Source organism: Scatophagus argus, chromosome 5 (genome assembly GCF_020382885.2).
Source record: "Scatophagus argus isolate fScaArg1 chromosome 5, fScaArg1.pri, whole genome shotgun sequence".
Taxonomy (NCBI): Eukaryota; Metazoa; Chordata; class Actinopteri; family Scatophagidae; genus Scatophagus; species Scatophagus argus.
The window spans coordinates 2494413-2518761 of NC_058497.1; the positions used below are offsets into that span (position 1 = coordinate 2494413).

Below are 24349 nucleotides of genomic sequence, written 5' to 3' on the forward strand. Positions count from 1 at the left end.
TGTAAAGGCCTCTATTTGGTACATTTTGGAATGTAAAATAAATATTCAGGTTTGCTTTATACCAAATATAGTGAGAACTGAGGTGGTCAAAATAATTAGTCCCCATGTGATTTTTTTTGCTTTCAAACAACACCTGACCAATCAATCAGCTTTCAAAACACACCTGAGCATTGAACTTTACTTAAGGGACTTCAACGAACAAGGTTAGTGTCACTTGAAAACTTGATTGAGAGGGACTGCTCTTAAATTCTTGGTAAGAGGTTATTTCATCATGCCAAAAAGTTAAGAAATCAGTCTGGCACTCAGAAAGAAGATAGTGGATGCTAACCTTAAAGGGGAAGGCTATACGGCCATTTCCGAGAGTTTCACAGAGTCTAGAGCAGCTGTATGACGGATTATTGCAAAGCACAAAGAAACAAATTCCGTTAGAAACAAACTTGTGTGTGGTCGAAAGTGTGAGATCTCAAAATTTTGGGAAAACAGAGATGTCAACAAGAATCCTTGGATCTCTGCCAAGATCATTGTTGCTGAACTAGCCTCTTCTGGACTTGGTGTTTAAAGGAAGACTGTTATGAGGGCTCTTCATCGTGGTGGGAAGTATTTCCTTTTGTCTGATGAGACTAAACTTTTTGAGCACATGAACACTGCTTTTGTTTAGCGAAGGAAGGGAACCCTAAAAACACAGTTCCCACAGTTAAACATGGTGGTGGGAGCATAATGCTGTGGGGTTGTTTTGCTGCTTCAGGTACAAGGAACCTTGTTTGGGTTCATGGGACCATGAAGAAAGAAAATTGTGTTGAAATTTTGAAGGATAATAATTAGTTTAAATTAATTTAGATAAATCTGCTGCCAGTCTAGCTTTAGGTCACTTTAGGTCTTCCAAGGCACAAGAACAATGCTGTCCATCACCTAGTGTACCTGATCAGCAATACACACATGCTACTCATGCAGCCAGTGTGTGCCAGCTGTAAGAGAAACAGTGTGTTGGTCTACAGTAGTTGATCTAGTGTGATTGTGTGATTGAGAGAATAGCCATGTCTATAACCGTACTGTTTCTAACAGTATAGGCTGCCTAATGCCAGACAGATATTAGGTACCGCTCATTTATACCAGGAAGTTCTCCCTATTTTGGGTACCATTTTTTAAACAATTTCTATTTCAGATTTTAACACAAACTTAACTGGCGACCTGTCCAGAGTGTACCTCACATCTTGTCCAGTCGACTGGGATAGGATCCTGCACTGTAAACTTCAAGGAAGTTATAGCAAAATAGTAGAATATAAGATTCTATAAAATTATCATTCAGCCTTTTTTTTTGCCAGTAGTGAATGTTCCATGGCTTGAAGGTTACGGACCTTTGATCTACACATCTTATTCAGTGTTTACAACTGAAAGAGTTTTTGAAGAGTATACTGCCATGATTCTGCTTACCTGGAGATCTTTGATGTTTGGAAAGGGAATTCCAATGGTGACCACTGCCCTGGCATTGTCATCTGTGAAGTCAAGACCTTCGCTCACTTTACCTCTACAGACAGCAATCAACAGTGCACCATCTGCAGCAAAAGAAAATCACAGAGTATCTTTGAACACAGTAACTACCATGTAATACACAGAAGAGCAACTACGACAACTAAGCATTGGTGTAGCTGTACAAATAACTTTGTTCAGATGTAGCAGCACTATTACCATCATTGTCACAAATCAATCAATTACTAAACTAGGAAAGAAAACATTTTAGGTCGGACTAAATGAATTACCAGAATTTATTGTCTCAGTTCTCCATAGTGAGCAAGGACTATATCAAATGAATGCACTATTTTACTGAAATCATGTCACCAATCAAGCAAGGTCAATAGCTGGTCCAAAGGTCAGAGCGATATTTACCAATCTCACCTCCTTCCTCACAGTATTTGATGGCATCATAGTACGTCTGAAGCAGTTCATCAAAATCCCCCTTGCCACCGCCACGGGGCTCTGTTATCACTGTTTTCTGTTGTTCTAGCTTCCCCCAGAGACCTGTATTAGTCCATCGATCTCGCAGCTTGTCCAGCATCTGATGAAATCATAGGAGGCATGCAGGAAATATAGATATTTGCCTTGCATTTCTTGAAAATGTAAAAATTGATCACATAGAAATAGAATCACAAGAGTGAATGTACAACATGGCTGGCTAGGCATAGCATTGACAAATATAGCATTGCTCTATGGATGGCAATATCAATCTGTCAGTCGACTCCATGAATGCATTATTTAGACCTGCATAGCTTTGATCCATGGAATTTTTATATTTAAAATTGTAAAACTTTGCCTGAGCTGAGAAAAGCGGTTTAAAAATCTCAACTTGTGGACAGAGCCCTTGGTAGAAACACTAATGTGTGAGGACCCCCAGCCGGTATGTAGCTGCTTAGATTAATTAAAAAAGACTGTGTAGATACATCTTTAGTCTTGTTTCATTAAAGTCAAAAAGCTTGTTTTTATGTTTTGGCAATGTGAATATTTGCCACTGACGTGATTTCAATTTAGAAAACCTGTGTTATTTTAGCTTGAATTAATTACACTACTTATGATTCTAACCATGACATGATAAAGGCAGTCAGTGAGTATATCAGTATACAGGAAAGACAGCAGCTATGGTACTTTGATGATCTGGGATAATGTGAGACTACTTAAGTCCAAAAAGTGCTTAAACAAAGACAAAGACAACCTACAGAAAACCTAAGGAAAGAAACAGCACTTTTAGGGAAATATGATATGACAGTAGGTAAGGCAAGTCAAGACAAAGCCCTAGGTCATCTTCTGACATTGGAAAAACATAGGCCATGTATGTAACTGCAACGCAATAGCACAGCATCACATTATGGTACTTTCCAATTGTGAAACATACACCTTGCACCAAAGAACAGAAAGCATTTAACTAGTATTCAAATAACTTGGCTTTCTCTTCTTTACTTGCACACTAATGTGTTTAAAGCCCCCCTGCAATAAAATCACGGTTCCTGTACTATTGTTAGTGCAAAAAGTCAGCAGCTCTCAGGAGAGGCACATTGATCTAAAAGCCCTCATCCTACCATGGCCCCATTCATGTTTGTGCAGTGCAGATTATATCCTTGAATAAGCATGGCTTCACAATCAAAGAGCAGCATCACTGGATTGGAAATGTGTTAGAGGGGTCAAGTAGAAGTTCTTCTTGTAGTCAACAGAAAACTTCTCAACAGACTAATAGTGTCAACCCATAAAGCCTGAGCTGGCCCTACGCAGATGGGGCCACCAGATGAGAGGAAGCTGGGGTGTATTCACTGACATCTTATCCCCATCACTACACCTTATGATGTTGACCTGCATCAAAGGCCAACTCAGGTATACCTCAAAACAATACGCAAAACTAAACAGAAATTTACTCTGTGGATTTTGTGCAGCACAGAGGTAAACAATAAGGCAGACGGAAATGAAACAGCATGAGAGCGCCGATAGTTTCTTGCATGCCAGTCTGATTGCCTCATTGTGGTGAAATGAAGCATGGGGAAGAATTCGTCAGGTTGGTGCCTCATAAAACAAGTGAAGCCAGGACATTTGCATCAATAAAACATGGCACATTCACTAAATATGCAGTGTTACATCGACAAGGACTCCCCTTACGTGCATCTTCAACTCAGCAAACTGTTTGTCCTGCAATTGCTTTCCAGTGCAATCTTAAGCAAGAGATGAATAATTCATGCTATGTACTTTAGGCAGATCCACCACTAAACAAAACAGCCATTATCTGCTAGGCTGCACTTGGAAAGAAGCTGATTCCACAAGGCGCAGAATACAAAATTCTCTCACTGATGAAAGTTATGCTACATGGTCAGTAAATACAGAATCAAGAACTGTGTCTTGTAGCCAACACAATCATATCTGCAGAACCTACTTATTATAAGTGACAGGTATTTGCAGAAATTCTTTCATCATTTGCAGAAAAGGTTGCTAACTTTACCATTAAATAACAAAAAAAGATCATTTTTTGTGAGGACAAGACCATAAGTAACGATAAATGCAGGCATGAAGGAAAACCTCTTAGTTATCTAGGCATATCAAAGACTGAAAGAGTCATCGCTCATTCAAAAGAGGAGTATCTTTGGATGCCAGCAGTCTGTAAATACATCCAATCTGGATATCCATCTCATCAAATTTCTCCAAAGAAAGGAGTTAGAGGACTTGCAAACAGGGGCCTCCACGAGACGTTCCCAGTTCACGTTTGTTGCATGTTTGGGTTTAACAATTTTGTTTAACAGCACCCCACATCATGATCCATGTGGTAATCAAATGACAGGTATGCCCCTACCCCCAGCTGTCTTGGCTGGCAGCTGCTAATCCGATGATACAACCACATTACTGTGCTTTGGCTTAGGTGCTTTTTGACCTATCTGGTAGATGCTCTTTATGAACAATATACTGTATGACTAGCTGTCCAATGCCCTCTCCAGCAGTACATCCAGAATTTCCCAGTATGCAAATTGTCAATGTATTGGCACAAATGACAATCAGAATGTTTTTTAGTTGCACAACTGCATAGAAGCAAACTGGGACAAACTGAGAGACCCAGGGATCTCTGCCATGAATCTTTGCTGGTGGTTGGCATGGCCAAGAATGCGCCCTTGGATGCCATACAACTGAAAACACAGCAGACCACTACACGTAGTCATACAGGTAATGGTCCCACAGGACAGCAGCCCCATGTTACATCTTCAGGGCTCAGTGAGTTCTGGCCAGGCCAGTAGACTCATGAGCAAGCACCCCTCATGAACCTTGCTCTAGGAGGGGTTTCTCCATCTGATCTTTGGTCGGTTTGTCTCAGAAGGCCTCAGCAAGAGGTGTTGTCCCCAACACCACAGTTGCAAGCCTCACAGGTCCACACAAATCCCTCCATTTTTTGGGATATTCCTAAGGGGCAAAATCATATTCTTGATTCAACCAGTCAACGGCATTCCTCCACAGTTCAGCTTTGATGCTTCTGTGCTCACTGGAGGCTTGAAACATTGGCACTTCATACAGTATTTGGCCACTGCAGCCCTGTCAAGACAATATTCAACAGTGGCAGATCACTGGAGGTGGCATTTGGTTTAACAATTGAACCGAAGGATGATGAGGATGTGTTTATTTGGGTTGCAACTCTAAAAAGTTCTTCACTTTTCTCCAAACTAAAATGGTGACAAAGGGTTCAAACTGGAAACCGGTGACACTGAAAAAGTACTGACTGTGTAAAGAAAAACAAACTACTGAAAAAAGAGACGTGAAAAAAAAAAGCAGAAGTTTGTTATTGAAAACACATCAAACTACACCATATATAAAATAAAATGAAAAATTCTGCCTTCCTTTTGTGTTCATGCTTTGTTTTCAGTACTATTAACAGTCACAGTTCTAGTTCCACAGAAATACTAGTCTCCTTGGTTTATAACACAGCATGGCTGCAATATGCACAAATCCTTACAAATCATAACTACAAATTATAATTAATTTGCATGTCATTGCAGGTGTTACTTTAATTGCCCCAGTCAGCATTGATGTAAGCCATATAGATCACAAGACAGGCCTAATAAATCAAAATGCATGGGTGTAGGCGTGAAGCAGAGCATATCATGGTGCAGTCAAACAGATCTTCAGCACCTTCAGCTAAGGCTTTCAGCCTCGTGAGTGTTACACACTCAACACAGAAAGTGAAGACACAAAAATTACAGACACGAGCACCTTCATGAATAATTTAGGGACAACATCTGACAGAGACCTGGTGTGCAGTTGGCAGACTCAGCTGGGGTATAAAATGTCAATCTACATGCTCAACTACACACCTCTTTGTATAAATTCAAGACAAAACACTAAAAAAATATGAAAACAGCCGGTAGTTAGGTAGGTAGTTATTTAAGGACCGCCACTGTAAAACTCAATAAGTACAGTCACTTGTGTATATGCCAGATAGAGTAAAAAGTAATACACTGCCTATTTTAGAAAAGTATATTTTTTTGAAAATATATCTGAGACAAAGTACTGGTTATGCACATGCAGGGTTTGAGTTTATTTGGTGAATTTATTTGTTGACAACCACTTTTAGACTTGAACAAGAGATCTTAAAAGCAGCACAGTTATGATGCAGCAACATAAATGGAAATGAGCAGTATTTAGCACATAAGGAGGCACAACAAAGAGTGAATAATTTATAGTCGTTTCTAGGCATGGTAGGTGCAGGCTCTGCCAGTGACACGGTAAAGTGGGCCAGGTCTTTCTGCCAATTGGGACAAGGTGGTGAAACAACTAGATAGAAGCAGTGAACTGTACTCTTTCTCGCACATCTCCTCTCCTCCCCCCCGTACTATCTCCCCATCTTTCACCTCCTCTGCATCCGGCCTCTCTCTATCTCATTCCTCGTGTCCCTGGTGTCAGCGAGCTGTGTGGCGACACGTTGCAGCTCCTCCAGTGCCTGCTGAATTATGGAAGGGGTTTGGAGGCGACGGCATTAATGAAACATGCAGCCAGGAGCCACATTTCGTAGTGGTGAGGGGAGACGTGTTGTTGCACTGTAAATTATTCAGTTCCAAAATATCACAGCAACCATCACGCCAACACTGGTGGTAAGAAGCCACCTGCCACCTCTGGCCGGCTGCTCTTCCCTTGTTGGATGCTCTACACAAGCAAGCCACACTGGTGGTGACAACGGAACGCTGCAAAAACACTGCCTGCTGCCCAGTAAAGGAGACGCTGAAAGAACTGCTTTTCCTCTTTTCAAAATAAAGAAAGAAATATTAAACTTAGTCAAATGTAAATTATATGTTTAGAGATATATGTTTATCTAAACATATATGGGAGGATTTTGAGATTGTTATTTTATGATGAAAAATGCATCTCGCTCTCTCTCTATACACACACATATATATATAAATATATATACATGGCCAGAATATCAAAGATTCATTGGTTGCAGTTTCACATCACTTTTCTCCATGTTGTGTCATTTTTCACTGGGTGTCTTTGGGCTTCCTAAAACTGAAAAACTGAACTGAAAGTGACATATTTTGTCATTGGAGGGAACTCACTCCAACGAAATTTGTGCTCTGCATTTAACCCACCCAAGTGACGTGCACACACACACAGCAAACCCGGGGCAGTGGGCGACCGCGTGCAGCGCCCGGGGAGCAGTGGGGGTTAGGCACCTTGCTCAAGGGTACTTCAGCCATGGACACCGGGACGGGGAATCGAACCAGCGATCCACCGGTTACGGGTCACTGCAGCAGCCACCAAACACAACAAACAGGAAGACAACAAACAACAACAAACACTTCCTAGTTCAAAGACATCACTTGGACTCTTGGGGGGTTGGAATAAGCTCTTTTTAGATTTTTAGATTAAATGACTAAGTGATTAATAACCAACAGAACAATCATCGCAGCCCAACATTTGTTATTGTATCACGATATGGTTAATTATATCTCTAATGCATTAACAGCTAGCTAATTGCTACTGTAGTGTACTGTATCAGAACAAGGTGATGAGTGAAGCTACATCTGAGACATGATCTTTAAGTGTGAAACTCTAAGCCTCCCCCCAAAAAGCTCCAGCTTAGTTGAACACCATTAACCTTAAACTTTCCACTGTAAAAACTGCCATAAAACATCACCTCAGCTCTAAATAAAAAAAAAATCTGGAGGGCAAATTGACCCATGAATCTAAGATGTGCCCAAACACAGACAGAACAGCTTCACTTTGAAATAACAATAATTCTGCAGCTGTGTGATTGGTGCTTCAGATGCCCCTGAGCAGATGAGGACAGTGCGTGCTGGTGGGTGTTCACCCTGCAGTCCGGTTTGACTTTGATTTGACACATGCTCAGCGGAGCCCAGGCGCCAGCGCTGGGTGCGTCTTCACACAGACAGCGAGGCGACATCACCTAATGGCCCTTGTCTCAATCTCCTTTAAAAGCATCTTGTATTCTCTGCCATCTTTTCACCTCTGCAAAACCCTTTTTTTCCCTTTTTAATAAACCATCATTCCCCTTCTCCAGTGGAGCATTGGTCCCTTCCTTTGGCGGCTGGGACCAGACAGCAGGGTCCACTGTGGTTTTAATGGGCATTAACTGGGGGGCTGTTGAGGCTAAAGTGCTACAAAACCACAGCACCGGTGCAGGCTCTCTGGGAAAGTCTGAGTGTGTGTGACCATGATTACACGCATAGTTTGTGTGTCTGTGCATCTTAAAAAAGAAATGTATTGAGCTGTGTACTAATGCCCAACATTCTCTTGAGTTTTCTTTGCACTCATTTGACTTCAGTGCATCGATGGCACTGCTGGGAAGCGACAACCTTAGTTACAGAAAAACAAATGCACTAAATTTCTCGTCAACCAAAAAAGACAGCAAAAGTCAGATTTAGACAGATTTTTTTTGCTCCTAATGTTGTTGTTCTGTCTGCCTTAAGGGGATAATAAAACCTAAAAACTTAAAAGGAATTAATGCATCCAGCTGTGTACTTCTGACTGTGTATTTATGTCCATGTGTATATGAGGTCTGCAAACACAACCTTGACGTTCACCTCCTTGACCCTGCAATGAGCCAGCTGTATACAAGGGGCTGATAGCCATCACCTAGACACACTGGGCAGGGATGTCTGGAGATGACCTATCCTCTCTGCTTTACCCGCACACACTAACACACACACACACACACATCAGAGGGCAGACGGGACTCAGCGGCACCAACAAGGCCTCCACGGGCTCCAATTAATACCCCAACCCTTCATATCCCTTCATCTCCTCATCTTTAAGAGCTGACTTCAGATTAAATATTTATGCATCAGCAGAGAGAGAGATAGAAGACTCCTACATGGCTATCAATAATAAAAAAAACATCCAACAGCTCATAGTCGCCCCTTGGCTAGCATCGCAGGCTGACAAAAAGGAAGGTAAAATGAGAAAACAACAATGCTTAGCTCTCCTTCAGAGATTGAATGGCAGTGTCATCATCTGTTTGAGAATGCAACGGGATAGCAAGCAAACAAGGACTACAGAGAAATCAAACAGATGATCGCTGCATGTGACACACAGAAATGCGAGTCCAACATATACTATGCAAATATGCCAAAGGCAAAAACAAAATTAGCCAAAAGCGGAACACAGGTCCAGCGTTTGATGGGAAATGATGTGTTAGTGACATTTCCATGATATAGAGTATTTGCAGTTGAAACTCAATGGGGACAAGATGCAAGTGCATTTACCCATAACGTAAATCATTAAATATCAGAGTGAAGACCTGCTTTAAGACCTGCTTTAATCCTCCAGGAAATTAATGTAAGTCTATGTAATGTCCCCAAAAGTGATGGAAACATGACTGCGTGTGTGCCTAATGTGAAAAACTGAAGATTCTAAATGATAAGATAAGAAAAGATGAAAAAGATTTAAAAGATTTTCATTTTTATTGCACAGTCCTACGCTATGTAATTGAAAGCGCCGCAGCTGAAGGTGAATTTGGAATTAAAAAACAAGAACAAGCAATAATAACAAGAATAAATAACCACCACAAATATCAATAAAATCAAAAATGATGTAGCAAATACTATTGCACATGTTAGATATTATTGCACATTATGCAATAATAAAGAGGGTGTATGTTATGTTTATTATTATTTATTCTGTTATATTATAATATATTATTCATCATATTTACCGGTGGACATCATTTACACAGGATTTTTTACTGGTGTGTACAAGCAGTACAAGCAGACCCAGAACAATCAGTATTTGCTTGTCGACCACTTCTTTCTTCAAATCGCTTACATCTACCTTAAAACCAAAATGTTTTGCTCTTACAGCTTTGGTCATTCTAATGAAAGTCATAGTTGAAAGACATCATTGATTAAAAAATACATCTGATTTGTAGCAAGAAGCAGTGATCCTTTATCATCACTTTATTGTTTAAACTGGGGCTGTGGAGGCTGTCAGAGGATGACCAACACTAGAAAAATGTATGCTATGATAGAATTTTTATCAATTTTACAGACATCTCTCAATTCTTTCCCTTTTCCCTGTAATCACTGGAAAACATTACATCTAAAAACTATGTAGATAAAATGGTTACACTGGTTGTAATTAATGCACATTATAACCAGAGACAATGGGGTAAAAGTAGAGAGTACTTCATTTTAAGGGGTTGCAAGCCAAAAAGCTTGGAAACTAACTGCATTATAATATAAAAAAACCAAAGAATTTTTTGTACTATGTTTCCCATGTTAAGTATGTCCAGTCACAAGAATTGCTAAATGGCCAAAGTCCACACAAGCATGTGCAAAGAGGACACACACAGCATGATAACTGAAACTCACTTGACCCTTGGTAAGCTAATGTGACAAGTGAGCTACAGTGCACATTAATTATTCATGAACAAAAAACGCATAACAAACAAAGGGGGACAAAGTGTCTATGAGTGCACTCTCAGAAGCGCCCTCATTAACTGAAAGGGGATACAGTTCTGTGAGGATGACGGCATTTAACAAGTACTTGACAAGTACCTCTATTGATCAGTAGTGATCCATTGTAACACATGACACTGCCGACAGCTGCTTCTTTGCATTGGGATCTATTGGAATCCAGTGTAGGGTTTGAAAACTGTAACTTGTTTTGCGTGGCACATGTTCATAGAAATAATTTGAAGCAACACAAGCACTGGACACGGTGTCAATTTGTGGTCTCTAGCTCCTCCAAGTGGTAAAACGTGGAAATGTTCAAATTGCAAACATTGCCAATGCAATGTGAAGAATGAGTGTACATTTAGATGCACGCATGCAACCTCTGTTGTTATATTCATGCAGTGCAGAACAATAGACCACCAACACATGACTAGCTTAATTACAATGTGAAGTCTTTGTGGATACTTTAAGAGCCTCTCATCATCATCATCATCATCCCTTCTGGGTTAGTTTTCCTCATTGTTCCACATGACCACACTTACAGTACATTCAACACCACTGACTTTCCGACTGGAATAATTTATTATTTTGCTTTTGTCATAGAAACTTTTGTAGGACTGTCTGCGTGGTTAACTGATTAATATGCATCAAACTATTATTCCCTCAGACTGGTATGTTCGTAGCCTGTATGTCCTGTTTTAGCGCAGTATGTTTTGGTGGGATATTTACCTTATAAGAAGGCAAAAAGCAGAGCACACCCTTGGCCACGACCTGGCAGACATGGAGCAGCAGCGCACCCACTTCGTCCTGAAACGTATACGTTTCTGTGTGTTGGAAGGTGGCACACAGTTTTCTGCCTTGGGGTCCTGCACCGACAGTGCCTACCCAAACCTGAAGAGAGTGCAGTAGAAATCTGAAGTTCATAACATCATAACTACCTGGACATTAACATGTTGGCCCCAAAAATTAATTTTTAGTAAAGCTTTCAGGAAACTTAGTAATATCAATGATTATCTGAGGCCACAGGAGGGAGGTTGTTTTAATCTTAGACTGGGATTGTAAAACGTTTGACACGGCACATAGCCACAGTATTGTTGTAAACCCACTCACTAAATACTCAGCAGCAACAAAATGCATAAGTGTTCTCACAGGCTCAGTGACGTGGGTAAACCTACTGACCTGGGACTTGTTGATAACATGGTTGGCCTCCAGCTGGATGGAGAACTTCACCCCAAGTTCAGAAGAGAAGGAGCCCATGGGTGACAGAGTTCCTGATGTCAGTACAATGCTTTGCACTGAGCCACTCAAGTCAGAGAAAGCCTATAAGATACAGATACAGATAAAGATACATTGAGCACGGTATAGGTTGAAGAGCAGGAAAATCTGTAGATAGTCTTTAATACTCTTATTTTTGTGACATATTTTAGTAACACTTGGCCACTCACTGTAATTGCCTTGACTATGTTGAGTTATGATTTGATTTAGATTTCATTTCACTTTGTTGAAAATGTTCTTTTTTCATAACAGAGACACAACACCTAACCAAAAAAAAAACAAATACTAGAAAAAAAGAATATAATATTTCATATACACCGATCAGCCACAACATTAATACCACTGACAGATGAAGTGAATAACATTAATCATCTGTTGACAATGTAATGTTCTGCAGGCAAATCTTTCCACATGACTCTGGCAATCATGTGGATGTTCACACACTACCCACCTTAACACTGCAGACCCAATACACAGCTTCTGATGCTAGCACTATTGGCTAGCCTCGTTGAGCCACACTAGACCAGGCGTTCAGACACAAACTGAGCAGTCTACCTGTGTAAAACCTGACCAAGTAACCAGCTTTGGTGGTAGAGGACAGGGGGTTAGCTGAGGCTTTACAGATAGCATCTTCTGACACATCATACAAGCTGTCATCGCTATTAATTAATTTGAATTGAGAATATTTTTAAAACACTTTCACAGCAAAAATTCATGTATGCAATCAACTCTGATTAATTATTCACAGAGTATGTGATTATTTATATTAATTCTTTTGATCACTTGACAGCCACAGTATTTACAGATTTTAGTAGCTCACTGTGGCCTACATGGCAGGTTGTGCCACATCTAACCTCTCACCACAGCAGGGTTGAGGCACCAGAAGCTGAGTGTCAGGACTTCTGCCTTGACACGGACGCTCTGGCGTTTTCTTTGACGTGGCCGAACAAAATACCCTTGGGCATCAGGGACATCAGGTGGGACCTGGTCTGTCCAAGCATAGCTCTTCTGGAGGGCTATCCGATAGTCTTCAGCAAACCTGTGGACATACAGAGAACAAGTGAGCATTCGGTTCAGTACCCTATACAACAATTCACCTGAAGCAGTAGGACCATAACTAAGGATGTGGTCTGGCTGACACCTTTGGTGCGTCTCTAACCTGCAGTTGTCTCTGTAGAGGAAGTCCAGCACCATGAAGAGGCTTTTGAGGACAGCAGAGGTAGCAGAGCTGATGGTTGGGATCTGCACCATATCCTCTCTACCATTAACAAAACCAACACGCTCCTCTTTCTCCAATACTGCTGCCAAGTTTTGCTGTGACACAGACAGACAGTGGAAGACATGTAAAAAAAATTATTATTATTATTATCATTATTACAGAACACCCAAACCCAAATGAGAACACACAAGAAAAATTTAAAATATACATTTTTTTTACAATAACTATCCCCTTCTAGTGTTTTAACCATAAACGGACGAGACCATATTAAAGCTGATTTCACACCAGTTGTGCTGTTGGTATTAGTCTGAAAAATTAAGTGTGCACTTCCCTGTTTCCATTTATGACAATGTGATTTTGCAGAAGATGATTAAAGTGAAAAAACCCAGGGGAGGATTTGATTCATTTTACCTATATATCTTAAATGCATCACTTCATGATCACAGTGAAAAAACACTACAATTCGCTCAAGCTGTGTTGTCCCAAGTTAGCAGAACACATTAATTTCTGTTTGGCAGAAATTTGGCCCGAGGTTTCTGACAGTTGGTCTGAGCCTTGAACTAAAAGCACCAAAATCCATAGCAGCACAATCACCAAATAAAATGTAGTCTGATTTGCCCTCATTCAAGTTGAGGAAGTTGTGGGCCAGCCACTGTTTGATTTCAGCAAGACACTTAGTCAGGGGTTCAAGTGTATCACCCTTCTTGGGGTGGCGGGGAGATAGATTTGTGAATCATCCACATAGCAGTGGAAGCCTAATTTGCACTTGGATAGAATGGACCCCAGTAGCAACATGTAAAGTGAAAACAAAACAGGGCCAAGAATAGAGGGGAACCCCACAATACTGGGAGGCCACAGAGGAGGACAAGTCAGCAATCATCACAGAGAAACTCCTGTTGGACAGAAATCCAAAGGTCCAGAGTAAACTAGGTAGAGGAGCTAACCGGTGATAACAATAATAATAATTCACAGTATTTTGGCCAAGTATGAGAAAGTTATGAAGTCATGGTTGAATTTGTAAGGGTGTGGTAAACCTCAAAGTCCACAACAAAAGCAAAGATATTTGGTTTACCTTCAGAATACTAAAAGTGGCAGCAGTGATGCCCAGGGTGTGAAAGATTTCTAATATGTCCTTCCCACTCCAGACTTTAGAGGCGCTTTCATATTCCCGTTCTGACATCAGGCTTTGGCTCTCTTGGATCCAGCTACACCAAGGACGAAAAGAAAACTTTTGTAAATATTTATTCAAATTATGAGAACTGCCAGTGAGCAAACTAAAGTCACTGAATCACTTACTTCATCAGGCTGTAGCAGAAGTCCCTAAGTGGCTCGTGTTTGGATCGTCTGATGTTGTTGTTGACCATGCCATCGAGCTCATCCCTGGACATCCGCAGATTGTCATGGTTTAAAGTAAAACTGGCACTCTCTCTTGCACAGTCCTCAATGTTGTGGGCCTCGTCCAGCACCAAGATCTGGCCTGCCAGATTGATATCCATCTGGTGAAAAATGGACATTGAACAGAAGAGGGAGTGGTTATTTCTTAAACTCTACATATGATCTGGTTCTTTATTGAGAATTGCTGCCTTCCTATAATGTTTTTTCCTGATCATTCTATAGATCTAGTTCCTCCACCTTCTCTTTCAAACTCACACTCTCTCTGATCATTGGGTCCAGCAGGTAGTTATAAGGGCAGAAGATGATGGAGGCATCCTGGAGAAGTTCACGGGCAGCATAGTAGGAACAGGCCCGGAGCCGTTTACCCAGTGCAACTAGGTCCTCGATATCCCAGGCTTCTTGGAGTCCATGGACCTGCTGAAGCACGTACTGGTCCCGCATCTTCTGGACACCATGATAATAGCGGCATGACCTGCCCTGTAACATGCAATTTAAAAGACACATAGGAAAAGGACTGTGTCAGACCAAAACGATCCACTTCAACAGACACTGGAAACCAGTCACTAACAGTGATCAGCATTTGACACATGTAGCTCATTTGCTCACATACAACACATACTTTTTCAATGCAGGAATTTAACAAAATGTAACATAATCACTGTCATGGGTTTTGGGTGGGTTTTTTATGTTTTTTGTTTGGCATTTAGCACCATTTTAATGCTGCATCTTTACCAATGAGGGCAAATAATAATAATAAAAAAAATAAAATAATTGAGAGCAATTGTTGGACAAACCAAGATGTTTCAGCTCTCAAGAATTCAGATGGCGACGGTGTCAGCTGCTGCCAAAACCACAGCTTAACAGTGCAGGAAATAATAATATAGAAATAAAAGGCTCAAATACCTATAGTGGAGAGAAAACTGAAAACTATCTGATGTGCTAGCTACTGTTTTGGGCAAAAAAGACCCCAGTCATATTCCAATTACTACTGTAGAAGACTAAAAAAAATAAAATATTCATATGTGACAACTTAGAACCAGTGATTTGTTTTGTTTTTCTCCCTTTAAAAAACACTCAAAATGATAAACTAATTAGTGAAACAGCTCAAGATGAACTTTCTGTCAGTTAATTTCTCTTAGCTGTTAATTTCAAAGACATATTTAATGTACATTGTATGTTACATCGTAGTCAAAATGTTATTTCAAAGTTGTTTCCATTCTGGAAAGAATGACAAAATGGGAAGAATCTGAAACCTTATCATTTTTGGTATTGAAGTACTGTGAAAATGTCTTCCTTTTTATTTGTCACAACTAATTTGGTATAAATGTAACAGTTAAATATGTAACCTTAGAACTCCTTATATTTCTGAGATAACTGGATTGCTCTTTTCTCTGGTTTCCAATTTAACCAGAGGTGACATACAGTATTTCAGAGCCTGCCTGTGATCAGTGTTCCAGCTATTGTAGTGGTTTACATGTCCTGACACTCATCCCGTGAATGAAGAAGATGTGTGAAGAAACAGCATCTCATGTACCAAGCGCCAATTACTCTGTCAAAAGAGGTGTCTACTTCAGATGTCCCACCCTCTTCTTTATGAATTTAACAGCTTGAGGTGACACACAACTACTGTACACCGATGGACTCGGTAACCTCCAGACAACACAATAATCCCTTGGTGAAATAATCTTCTTCTCACAATACTATGCTAAGCTTGGACACTTTACTGACACCGAACCCTGTGTGTTCAGTGGACAGGCGGTCAAGACAGCTTACAGCACAGTTAAAACAGAGGACAGGTGTTTTGATTGAAGACGCCACAAGCTGAACGATATCTGTGTTTCTGGGTATGAATCACTGTGTTTCTATACAGCATGGTAACCTGACGCAGACTACTCTAGACCCCGAGGTGATGAAGACTCCAGTGAGGGGTTACGACTGGGCCAGTCATTTCAAATGACAAAGTGAGACAATTGCCATGGGAGGCAAACACTTCCCGTGACAGCTTAATTGTCTCTCATTACAGTAGGCGCCTCAGCTTTAGAAAGTATGGGGGGGTTACAAGTGTCTCATGTCTCTAAAAAAAGCTCTCTGAATGGTTCTTGACTTTTTAGTGTGTCAAAAAGAGCCTGCTGGACCAATTGTGGACATTGTAGCAGCATAACTGCTGCTCTGAGGCTACATAATTGAAGGAGTTTTGTCTGGTAGTGCTAGTTACCTGTGGGTTTCTGTTACAGGGGGAATGAAAAACTCTGCAGCAAAGATCTATTACGACATGATGATGTGAGGTCAACTTAGTGTTTATGTGAGAGGGTGAAATATAATGGGATCAAAAAATTCATGTCTGGAACAGTTCATCTTGAGACAAACAGGGGATTGAGATGGCCAGTCTATATAGGGCTATAGGCGATACAGGCGCTGCCTCTGATGGCATAAAGTCACATGCCAACAGTATAACCTGACCTGGATTTTTGAGGCACATATCACTATTAAGAGTGCAAGAAAATATTGATATTCCTGATTATTACAATAATATATTTGTTGGTACAGTATCAATTGTTAAAAACACTGCACTGATTCTGAACTGATATTTTCCTCAGTGTTGTAGTGAATGAAGACCACACATCATATTTTCCTTTTTTTTATATTTTCTTAATTTGTTTACCTAAAGAATATTGCAAGTATTTTATGTTCTTTTACTGATATAAGCAAGTGTTAATTTCTTTTCTCGGAATGCACAACAAGCAGTGCTATCATGTTTGAAGTCACAGGGGCTATGTTAAATACAAAAAAAGTTAAAAGTATTTATTTATTTATTATTTAGATGCTATGCTTATGGTTTATGGTATATAAATTGCATATCAACTTGCTTACACTATTGCAATATATTGGAATATACTTAATCGTGTAATCCCTGTATTTTGACACATATATCACTAGACATAGACACAGCATTAATATTGATCTATTTTCTTTGACATAAACATTTTTGATAAGATCCCCTCAAATTTGTTAAATTTGCTTGTAGTGAGTTAGACTTTTGGACTCCGTATGGCAAACAAACTACATATGGTTACACTGTTTCCAAATTACTTTAAAGATATCTATATTGTTGCACTGGCATAACTTATCAGCAAACATACAAAGCAATGCAAGTATAGCTTTATAGTTAGAACTTAATGCAGGGGGAGCAAGCACTTAGGATTCATATATATATATACAGGTTGACCAAAGCTGTTGTTCTCTATGAGGGCTCAAGCAGCCTCCTGTGAAGCTTACAGGAAGAGATTAGTTTATATCAAAAAGCCAGATTTCAGGCAGAGTTTTAATTTAAAGTTAACAGTAGGTTTTCTGTGAATGCATGTGTGCTTAATCAGCATTCATCCTCACATTTTTGGCCTCCAGCAGGTCCTTGCAGCGTTCATTGCGGCTGGAGTGAGCCGCCACCTCTGGGTTGACACATGTGTGATCTCTGCTGGATAAGATGGTCATGGGCACACTGGAGTACACAGTGCGCTTCAGCTCATGGGTGATTTGAGTTATCTGCTTGTGAGTGCGAGTTCCAAAGAAGATCTTAGGAATCTTCTTTTTGCCATCTTTGTCTTTGTCTTTCACATCTTCTTTGGTTGAAGAACATGGGCAGCGAGTGCAGGGTTCAGGGGACTGGAGAGAGAAAGAGAAACACATAGTGAGAGATGCTTAGCTGCTAGATTTTAACATCCCAGTCTTTAATAGTTCTAGTTTAATAGTTTACCCTTTAAATTCCATTCCTTCCAAATTCCTTCTTAAATAATATGAAAATAAACTGAACGTTTTTGGGGGAGCTAAAAATTGGGTAACTGGAAGTTGCTTTTAAGATATTGCACTGAGAATAAACACCTCAGAACCATTTCTATTCCACTGGTCAATGTACTATGTAATAAACTGATGGGCATGCATCTGATACCAACCACACTACGGTGGCAGCAACACCCATATGCACATGGTATATTGTTTAATTAATGCTAAGGGTGGGAGCTAAGCAGCACTGGCTCTTATTTATTTATAAATCAACTCTTAATCAATTACTATTTACCTGTTATGTGTGTTTCAAAGTTCTAAATCAATTTTGTTGATAGCTATGTCTCATGTACACACAAGCATAACGTGTCTTCGCGTGAAGTATGCAACATGCAACTCTGATCCATCCCTATTATCCAGTGCCTGGACAGGCTATCCGAGAGACTGTCTTGTATACTCTTTGGAAAAACACACGGAGAAGCATAAAGAATTTGCATCCATACATAAGGTGTCCTGTCACTCTGCACCAGGTGACCTTTTGAGTCTGAAACATGATAGGACACCATTGTGGTGGCTGTGAAAATCTAGCTGCTTCATAATTGGCCATCCAATTGACTAGAACAGACCCCATCCAAATGACGTGGTGAATTTTTTCTTTCCCTCCCTCACAGGTGAAGTGTAGCTGGCAACGCTTATGAACCTGATCCTGCTTATGTGTTGGGCTCTTTTAAGTTGTATAGTCTTTGACCATTCAATGGATCACATACATCATCCAATCAGAGGCTTCTCAAATACAGTATAGGAACTATAACATAAATAAGAAATAATACCCAACAAGGTGTTCATTATCCACTGCATGTCAGACAATTCTGGCCTTCGAGTTGCCCATTAATTCCTGATAATGTACACCTCAAAAGGGAATTACCCAAACTACACCATGGTCACTTAACAAAGAAAAAAAATAGAATTACAACCATCCATTTGTTTTGCAAATCAAAATTTTAAGCTTTTCAAAAGCTGTAGCTCTGTTTCCCCAGCAATGCCTGAGGGTATGCTAAGAACAATCATTACCATTGAATGAGGTTCCTTTTTAATGGAAACACTGTTCACACCTCCAGCACACAGGGTGAACCTTAGATACAACTTGATAACAGGAGATATTTCTAGACGGCTCCAGTCTGTTATGCAAGCCATATATATAATCAATAATGCTGCGTATGGTTGACATGCAGTAAATATAATTTGATAGTATATGTAACAACAAGTCTATCTAGCTATCCAGCTGTGTTATTGTTCCCAAATCAGTCTCAAGATTTTCACCAACAAATGATCGCCCATGTGTACAGTCAGCCAGAGCCTTAAGTAGAGAGATGAATCACGAATGGGATGTGAGATGATTGCTTATGTGACAGTCCACAGTAAGTTCAGAGAGGCAGTTTAGGCTTCTGAGAGCTTGTGTGTTGCAGTCGCCATCCTGTGGTGAGGATGAAGGACTGAAGGACTACATTCAGATAGTTTTACATGTCTTTTATTTCTAATGCTGAGGTGACTGCAGCCAGCTCATTAATTTAGAATGAGGAAGAGACACTTTCAGTTTTAGTGTGAAGGTGGTAATCAACACCTTTTTGCAGAAGGAAACCCCACTTTGATGCACAGACACATCAGATCCATTAAATTCTGGTTAAATTAATCCAGCCCATTTAAATTTTCAATACATGTAATTGAAAAGGCTTCCAGGGAACTGAAATATCAAAAGCTTAGCAGCCAGACCTTGCTGCCTCTTACATATTTTGTCAATCTGCTGTAATTTTCTCTCAGTATATATGTTCAGTTCACACCCACCAGTAACACCTCTTTTTTGTCCAATGGGAAAACGCAAAAATCAAAGTGTAATGTCAATTCTGCATCCATCTGGCAACCACAGATACATAGTGCATAGATATACCCATATGTCACAAGGATAATAAGAACCTAGCTCTTGCACTGTATTTTTTTTCCAGGGCCGATACAGATTATTAGCAATCAAAGAGACTGATAACCAATATTTGGAACTGATATACAATTGCTGTAAAAATTAAAAATTTAGAAATAACCAGTGATGGAATGTACACTTACTCAGATACGTTATGTAAGTACAGCTTTGAAATATTTATACTTTACTTGAGTATTTCCATTTTCTGCTATTTCATACTTCAACTAGACTACATTTGTTAGGTAAATATTGGTCTTTTTACTCTATGGCATTTGATAACATAGTTACTATTGACTTTGGAGATTCATACTACTAATATGGAATATAAACTACTATGAAAACTATGATGTGTTGTTATACATTAATCTTAACCCAGAGTGGTGACTACAGACAGCCACATCACAGTCAAAGTATAGCATTTTTAAATTCATTTATTTCATCAGCAATCAGACAAAAAAAGACCACACTGATATTCAGAAAAAGGACTGAGTCACATGAGCTCAAGTGTGACTTACTGTACAGACAAAATAAAGGGATGTGCTGTAGACTAAATGAGTTAGAATGAAATTATTTATTAGATTTTCTAGGAGCAGCAAGACAAAAGTGAGTAAGCTGTGTTTCCCTTGTTGCTTCCCTTGTGCTGGAACATAGACTCTTAAGATCCTTAACACAGGGAAGTCAGGAGTTTCAAGAGTTTTAAAACCCCTGGAGCGAAATTGTGATTAGTGACGTTGGGATACATAAATTAAAAACTGTCTTAAAAGGGATATGAATCATGTTATGATATTGGTAATAATGTAATAAAATGACATGTACAAAGTGCAAAGAAGGAGAGTGAGAGAGACAGTGCCTCAAACTGATGACCGAAAAGAAGAAAGAAGATGAGAAACTGCTCATTTTCATTCTAAAACTAAACTAAACTAAAAGTCAAATGTCACATTTAAGTCACTGGAAACCAGTTGAGAAGTACATGACATTAAGGAGAGTTTTACAAGCATCCTAATTATGTCTTATTTTAGAAACTGTGACAGTTTTGTATTTATGAAAATGCAGTGCCAATCTCAGTGCCAATGCTGGCTCAAAATAGAAAACCAAAGTTTGTCATGAATCACAGTTGGCAGGATCATATTAATACATAGCATGATGCACGATGCTGATTTGGGTAAATGATCTAGGGTCCAAATTTTTGTCACCTACAATGAACTAGGCTTAAAGCGAAAAGCAAAAGTTGAAGACATAAAAACATTGCAGCCCTCCATATGTAAACATGATAATAAGACTATCCACTGATCACTGTCTTTTAACTGAAATAACAATAGATTGGTGAACAAGTTCCTGACAACGCATGCCTTACAAAATGTATTTTCAGTTAGCTAAACAAACCAAACCGTCAACACCGATATGTATATTCAAGGACGACTACAGTTTTGAATAAACTTTATTAACACCATTTGCAAACATGTTTTTTCCTAGATCCTCAACAAAATTACTTGAATGATTCCACCTAAGAATGAATGGTATGTCTTGTGACGCATCTCGCCTCGTGATAGGGATCAGAAGGTAGCACTTCTGATGACAGACGAGTAGCTCGAGTTACCCGACGGCTCAGATTTTCCAAGCAGGTTTGCCCATCAAATATTACAATGTGTGATGGAGTGTGAGCCAAAGAGAGCCCTTAGAGAGCCGTCTCTCAGAGTTAAGAGGGATAACGAGCCCTGAGCCCATGTGAAAAATAAACAGAGGTGCTGCGGGGCCCCAACACCAGTTCAAGTTACCTTTCTCCTCTGGAACAGTTACGCTCCACAGCCTGGGCCCTGAGCCCGATCACCTTACCTGCTGCTGCCACATTAAATAGAGCCATCCAAATATCCTGCCCCAAGATGGCCAATAATTACTTATTCATTGGCAGGTGGGGGGAGGAGGGGTGTGTTGGGGGCAGTGTAGAAGGGCTTGCTGATGAATAGAGGCCCTTGTCAAATGCTACAGCAGGAAACAGCTGACACAAGAGTATCCTTTTACACGCCTGCCTCCCGAGATGCCAGGACAACAAGGTTTCAAGCCTGGCCCCACAGCCCAGAGCAGACACCCCCCAGAAAGGAATGTAGATAACTGGCAAAAGGGTCAAATGGGACGCCAGCTCTGCCCACATCAAGACCATACTGGTTCTGTCAGCACACGACAAATCCACATGTCCCCATTGGAGGGAAAACACAGCATTTACAGATACACTGTATAGGACAGGTGTGCTAAGCGTCTTCAGGTATATTACATTTCATCATATATACCAAGCTTACTTAGTACAGGTGTACTGTGTTTCTGGTACACCTACACTGCCAAGGTGTAAGCGCAGCAGCTAAAGCTCTCCTGGATTGACAGAACAGAGGTCAGTGATGTTACTGAACACCACAGAATATTCACAGGTAGGCTTCTGTTGCTATACTCCCTGCCAACACCTGAGAGATGGAAATCTCACACTCCAGGGGGCCAGTCAGAGGGCACTGAGGGGCCGCAGGCAGTGGATCACTTAAGTATCACTGGCGCCTCTCACTGGACGCCAATTTGCTCCTCATTCCACAGCTTTCGAGGGCTTGGAATTCATTCCAGTAAGGGTGGGCTTCAATAGCCTGTACCTCGGAAGGCATGACACCTAACACCCCCTCCTCTTGATACGACCATACTGTGCAGGTAGGGGCCCTGGCAAATATCTGCCCTCCAAAGCACCTGTTTATCCCTCGGGCACAGTAACCAGCGGGTGAACCCCATTCAATATTTATCCCTGTGGCTTTCACAGATCAGCGGCACAGGCGAGGCAAACCCTCTTAATTAAAACTGGAGCTTGCTTCAAAGGGACCCATTCAGGCCGTCAGTCAGCGCTCGCAGGACAAAAGAGACCAGGTCATGTAGCTGTAGGGAAACCAGAGATGGACCCGCTTTTTCGACTTCACTTTCCCTCCTCCTCCTCTTTTTCCACCTCCCACCAACCACAGCTCTAAATCCAAGCCACACACCTGTGGCAAGTGAAGACACAGTTCTGAGTTGAACCACTCCTGTGAACTGTGCCACAGCATTCTATGGCTCAGCTTGCCTAATGATTAAGGCTAACCTGTTGGTCCTTGGAACCTGGATGGAACATGGATTCTTCACCAGAAACAGCATCTGGATACCTTTAAGAACTTGGTGTTACTTGATGCGCCTGGTTTGGTTGTGTCTGACTGCAGCAATGAGTCCACACAAGATGCTACACTTTTTCATGCTAAGACCAAAAGCGTTCAACTTTCAGCTTTTGTTCTGCAAGCAAATAATCAAGACCTGAGTGCCCAACTGTAACTTCCAAGAATTTTCATCCTTATACTATCACACATGTACCTACAAAATGCTCTCAGTTGTCAATTTATTAGCTCCAATAAAAGAGCACTGCAGTAAATCAAGGGCTGGGACAGCTAATTTAGATTAGTCATTAGAAAGAAAATAAATTAGCACCTATTTTGATAATAAGTTAATGGTTTCAGTCATCTCTCAAGCTGGCAAGTCAAACAATTACTAAAAGGTGATGCAGATGTCATTATATCAGTGTTTCCACAACTTCAGTTGACCAGTACTTGCAACAGAAAGGTATCATTCTGAAAGGTCATTATGTTTTTATGGGACAAAGAGACCCCCCCAACTCATCCTATGACTGTGGAATGGTACTTTTTAGTATGTAAGAAATTCGTAGAAATACCTGTGAATTCAAGTTCTGCTTCGAATGGACTATAAGTTCATGGTGAAGATGGATTTCACTTTTTATGTAGTTTTGTGCTAAATGTTCCAAGAAAAGGGGGAAGGAAGTCAGTCTCGTACAAGTTTCTAACAAATAATTTGCAGTTTGATCTTATATTAAAGCACTGAAAAGCTGCAAATTACATTTCTGTACTTTGTTTTCTTTTAAAACAACCTGAATTACTGTATCTGCAATGTTCAAATTTGTCTTATTTTAAGCTTATACATGGTGTAAACTTTAACCACAGCATTCAATTAGGTGGAGTATATTGCCACCAAGAGGCTATAGTGAGTGGTGAACTCATTGTTGGCATAGAGAAACCATTAAATAAGTTGTCCAAAACTAGCTTTAATCTACTCTACCAGCATCATCCGCAAGAGGGTTAACAAGTCAGTGTTTCTGTGGGCCACTTACGCTACAGGCAGACCTTTTCACTATGACCACTTTGTCATCTCATAGCAAGACAAGCACATGAAGCTAAACTGTACTAGTGAGCCAGCATGTACAATGTAGTTGTATCACAGCAGACA

General features: G+C 40.3%; 1 protein-coding gene across 1 annotated transcript in view; it reads right to left on the reverse strand.

Moving 5' to 3' along the window:
* brip1 (BRCA1 interacting helicase 1) overlaps nucleotides 1–24349 on the reverse strand; it is a 74318-nt gene that overhangs the window by 44369 nt on the left and 5600 nt on the right. The window contains exons 7-16 of the mRNA XM_046388571.1: nucleotides 17698–17970; nucleotides 14566–14787; nucleotides 14212–14411; nucleotides 13988–14120; nucleotides 12856–13010; nucleotides 12558–12735; nucleotides 11601–11741; nucleotides 11151–11312; nucleotides 1894–2053; nucleotides 1432–1553 (exon numbers count right to left, since the gene is read on the reverse strand). Coding sequence (XP_046244527.1) covers nucleotides 1432–1553; nucleotides 1894–2053; nucleotides 11151–11312; nucleotides 11601–11741; nucleotides 12558–12735; nucleotides 12856–13010; nucleotides 13988–14120; nucleotides 14212–14411; nucleotides 14566–14787; nucleotides 17698–17970 — 1746 coding nt within the window. The remainder of the gene's footprint in view (nucleotides 1–1431; nucleotides 1554–1893; nucleotides 2054–11150; nucleotides 11313–11600; nucleotides 11742–12557; nucleotides 12736–12855; nucleotides 13011–13987; nucleotides 14121–14211; nucleotides 14412–14565; nucleotides 14788–17697; nucleotides 17971–24349) is intronic.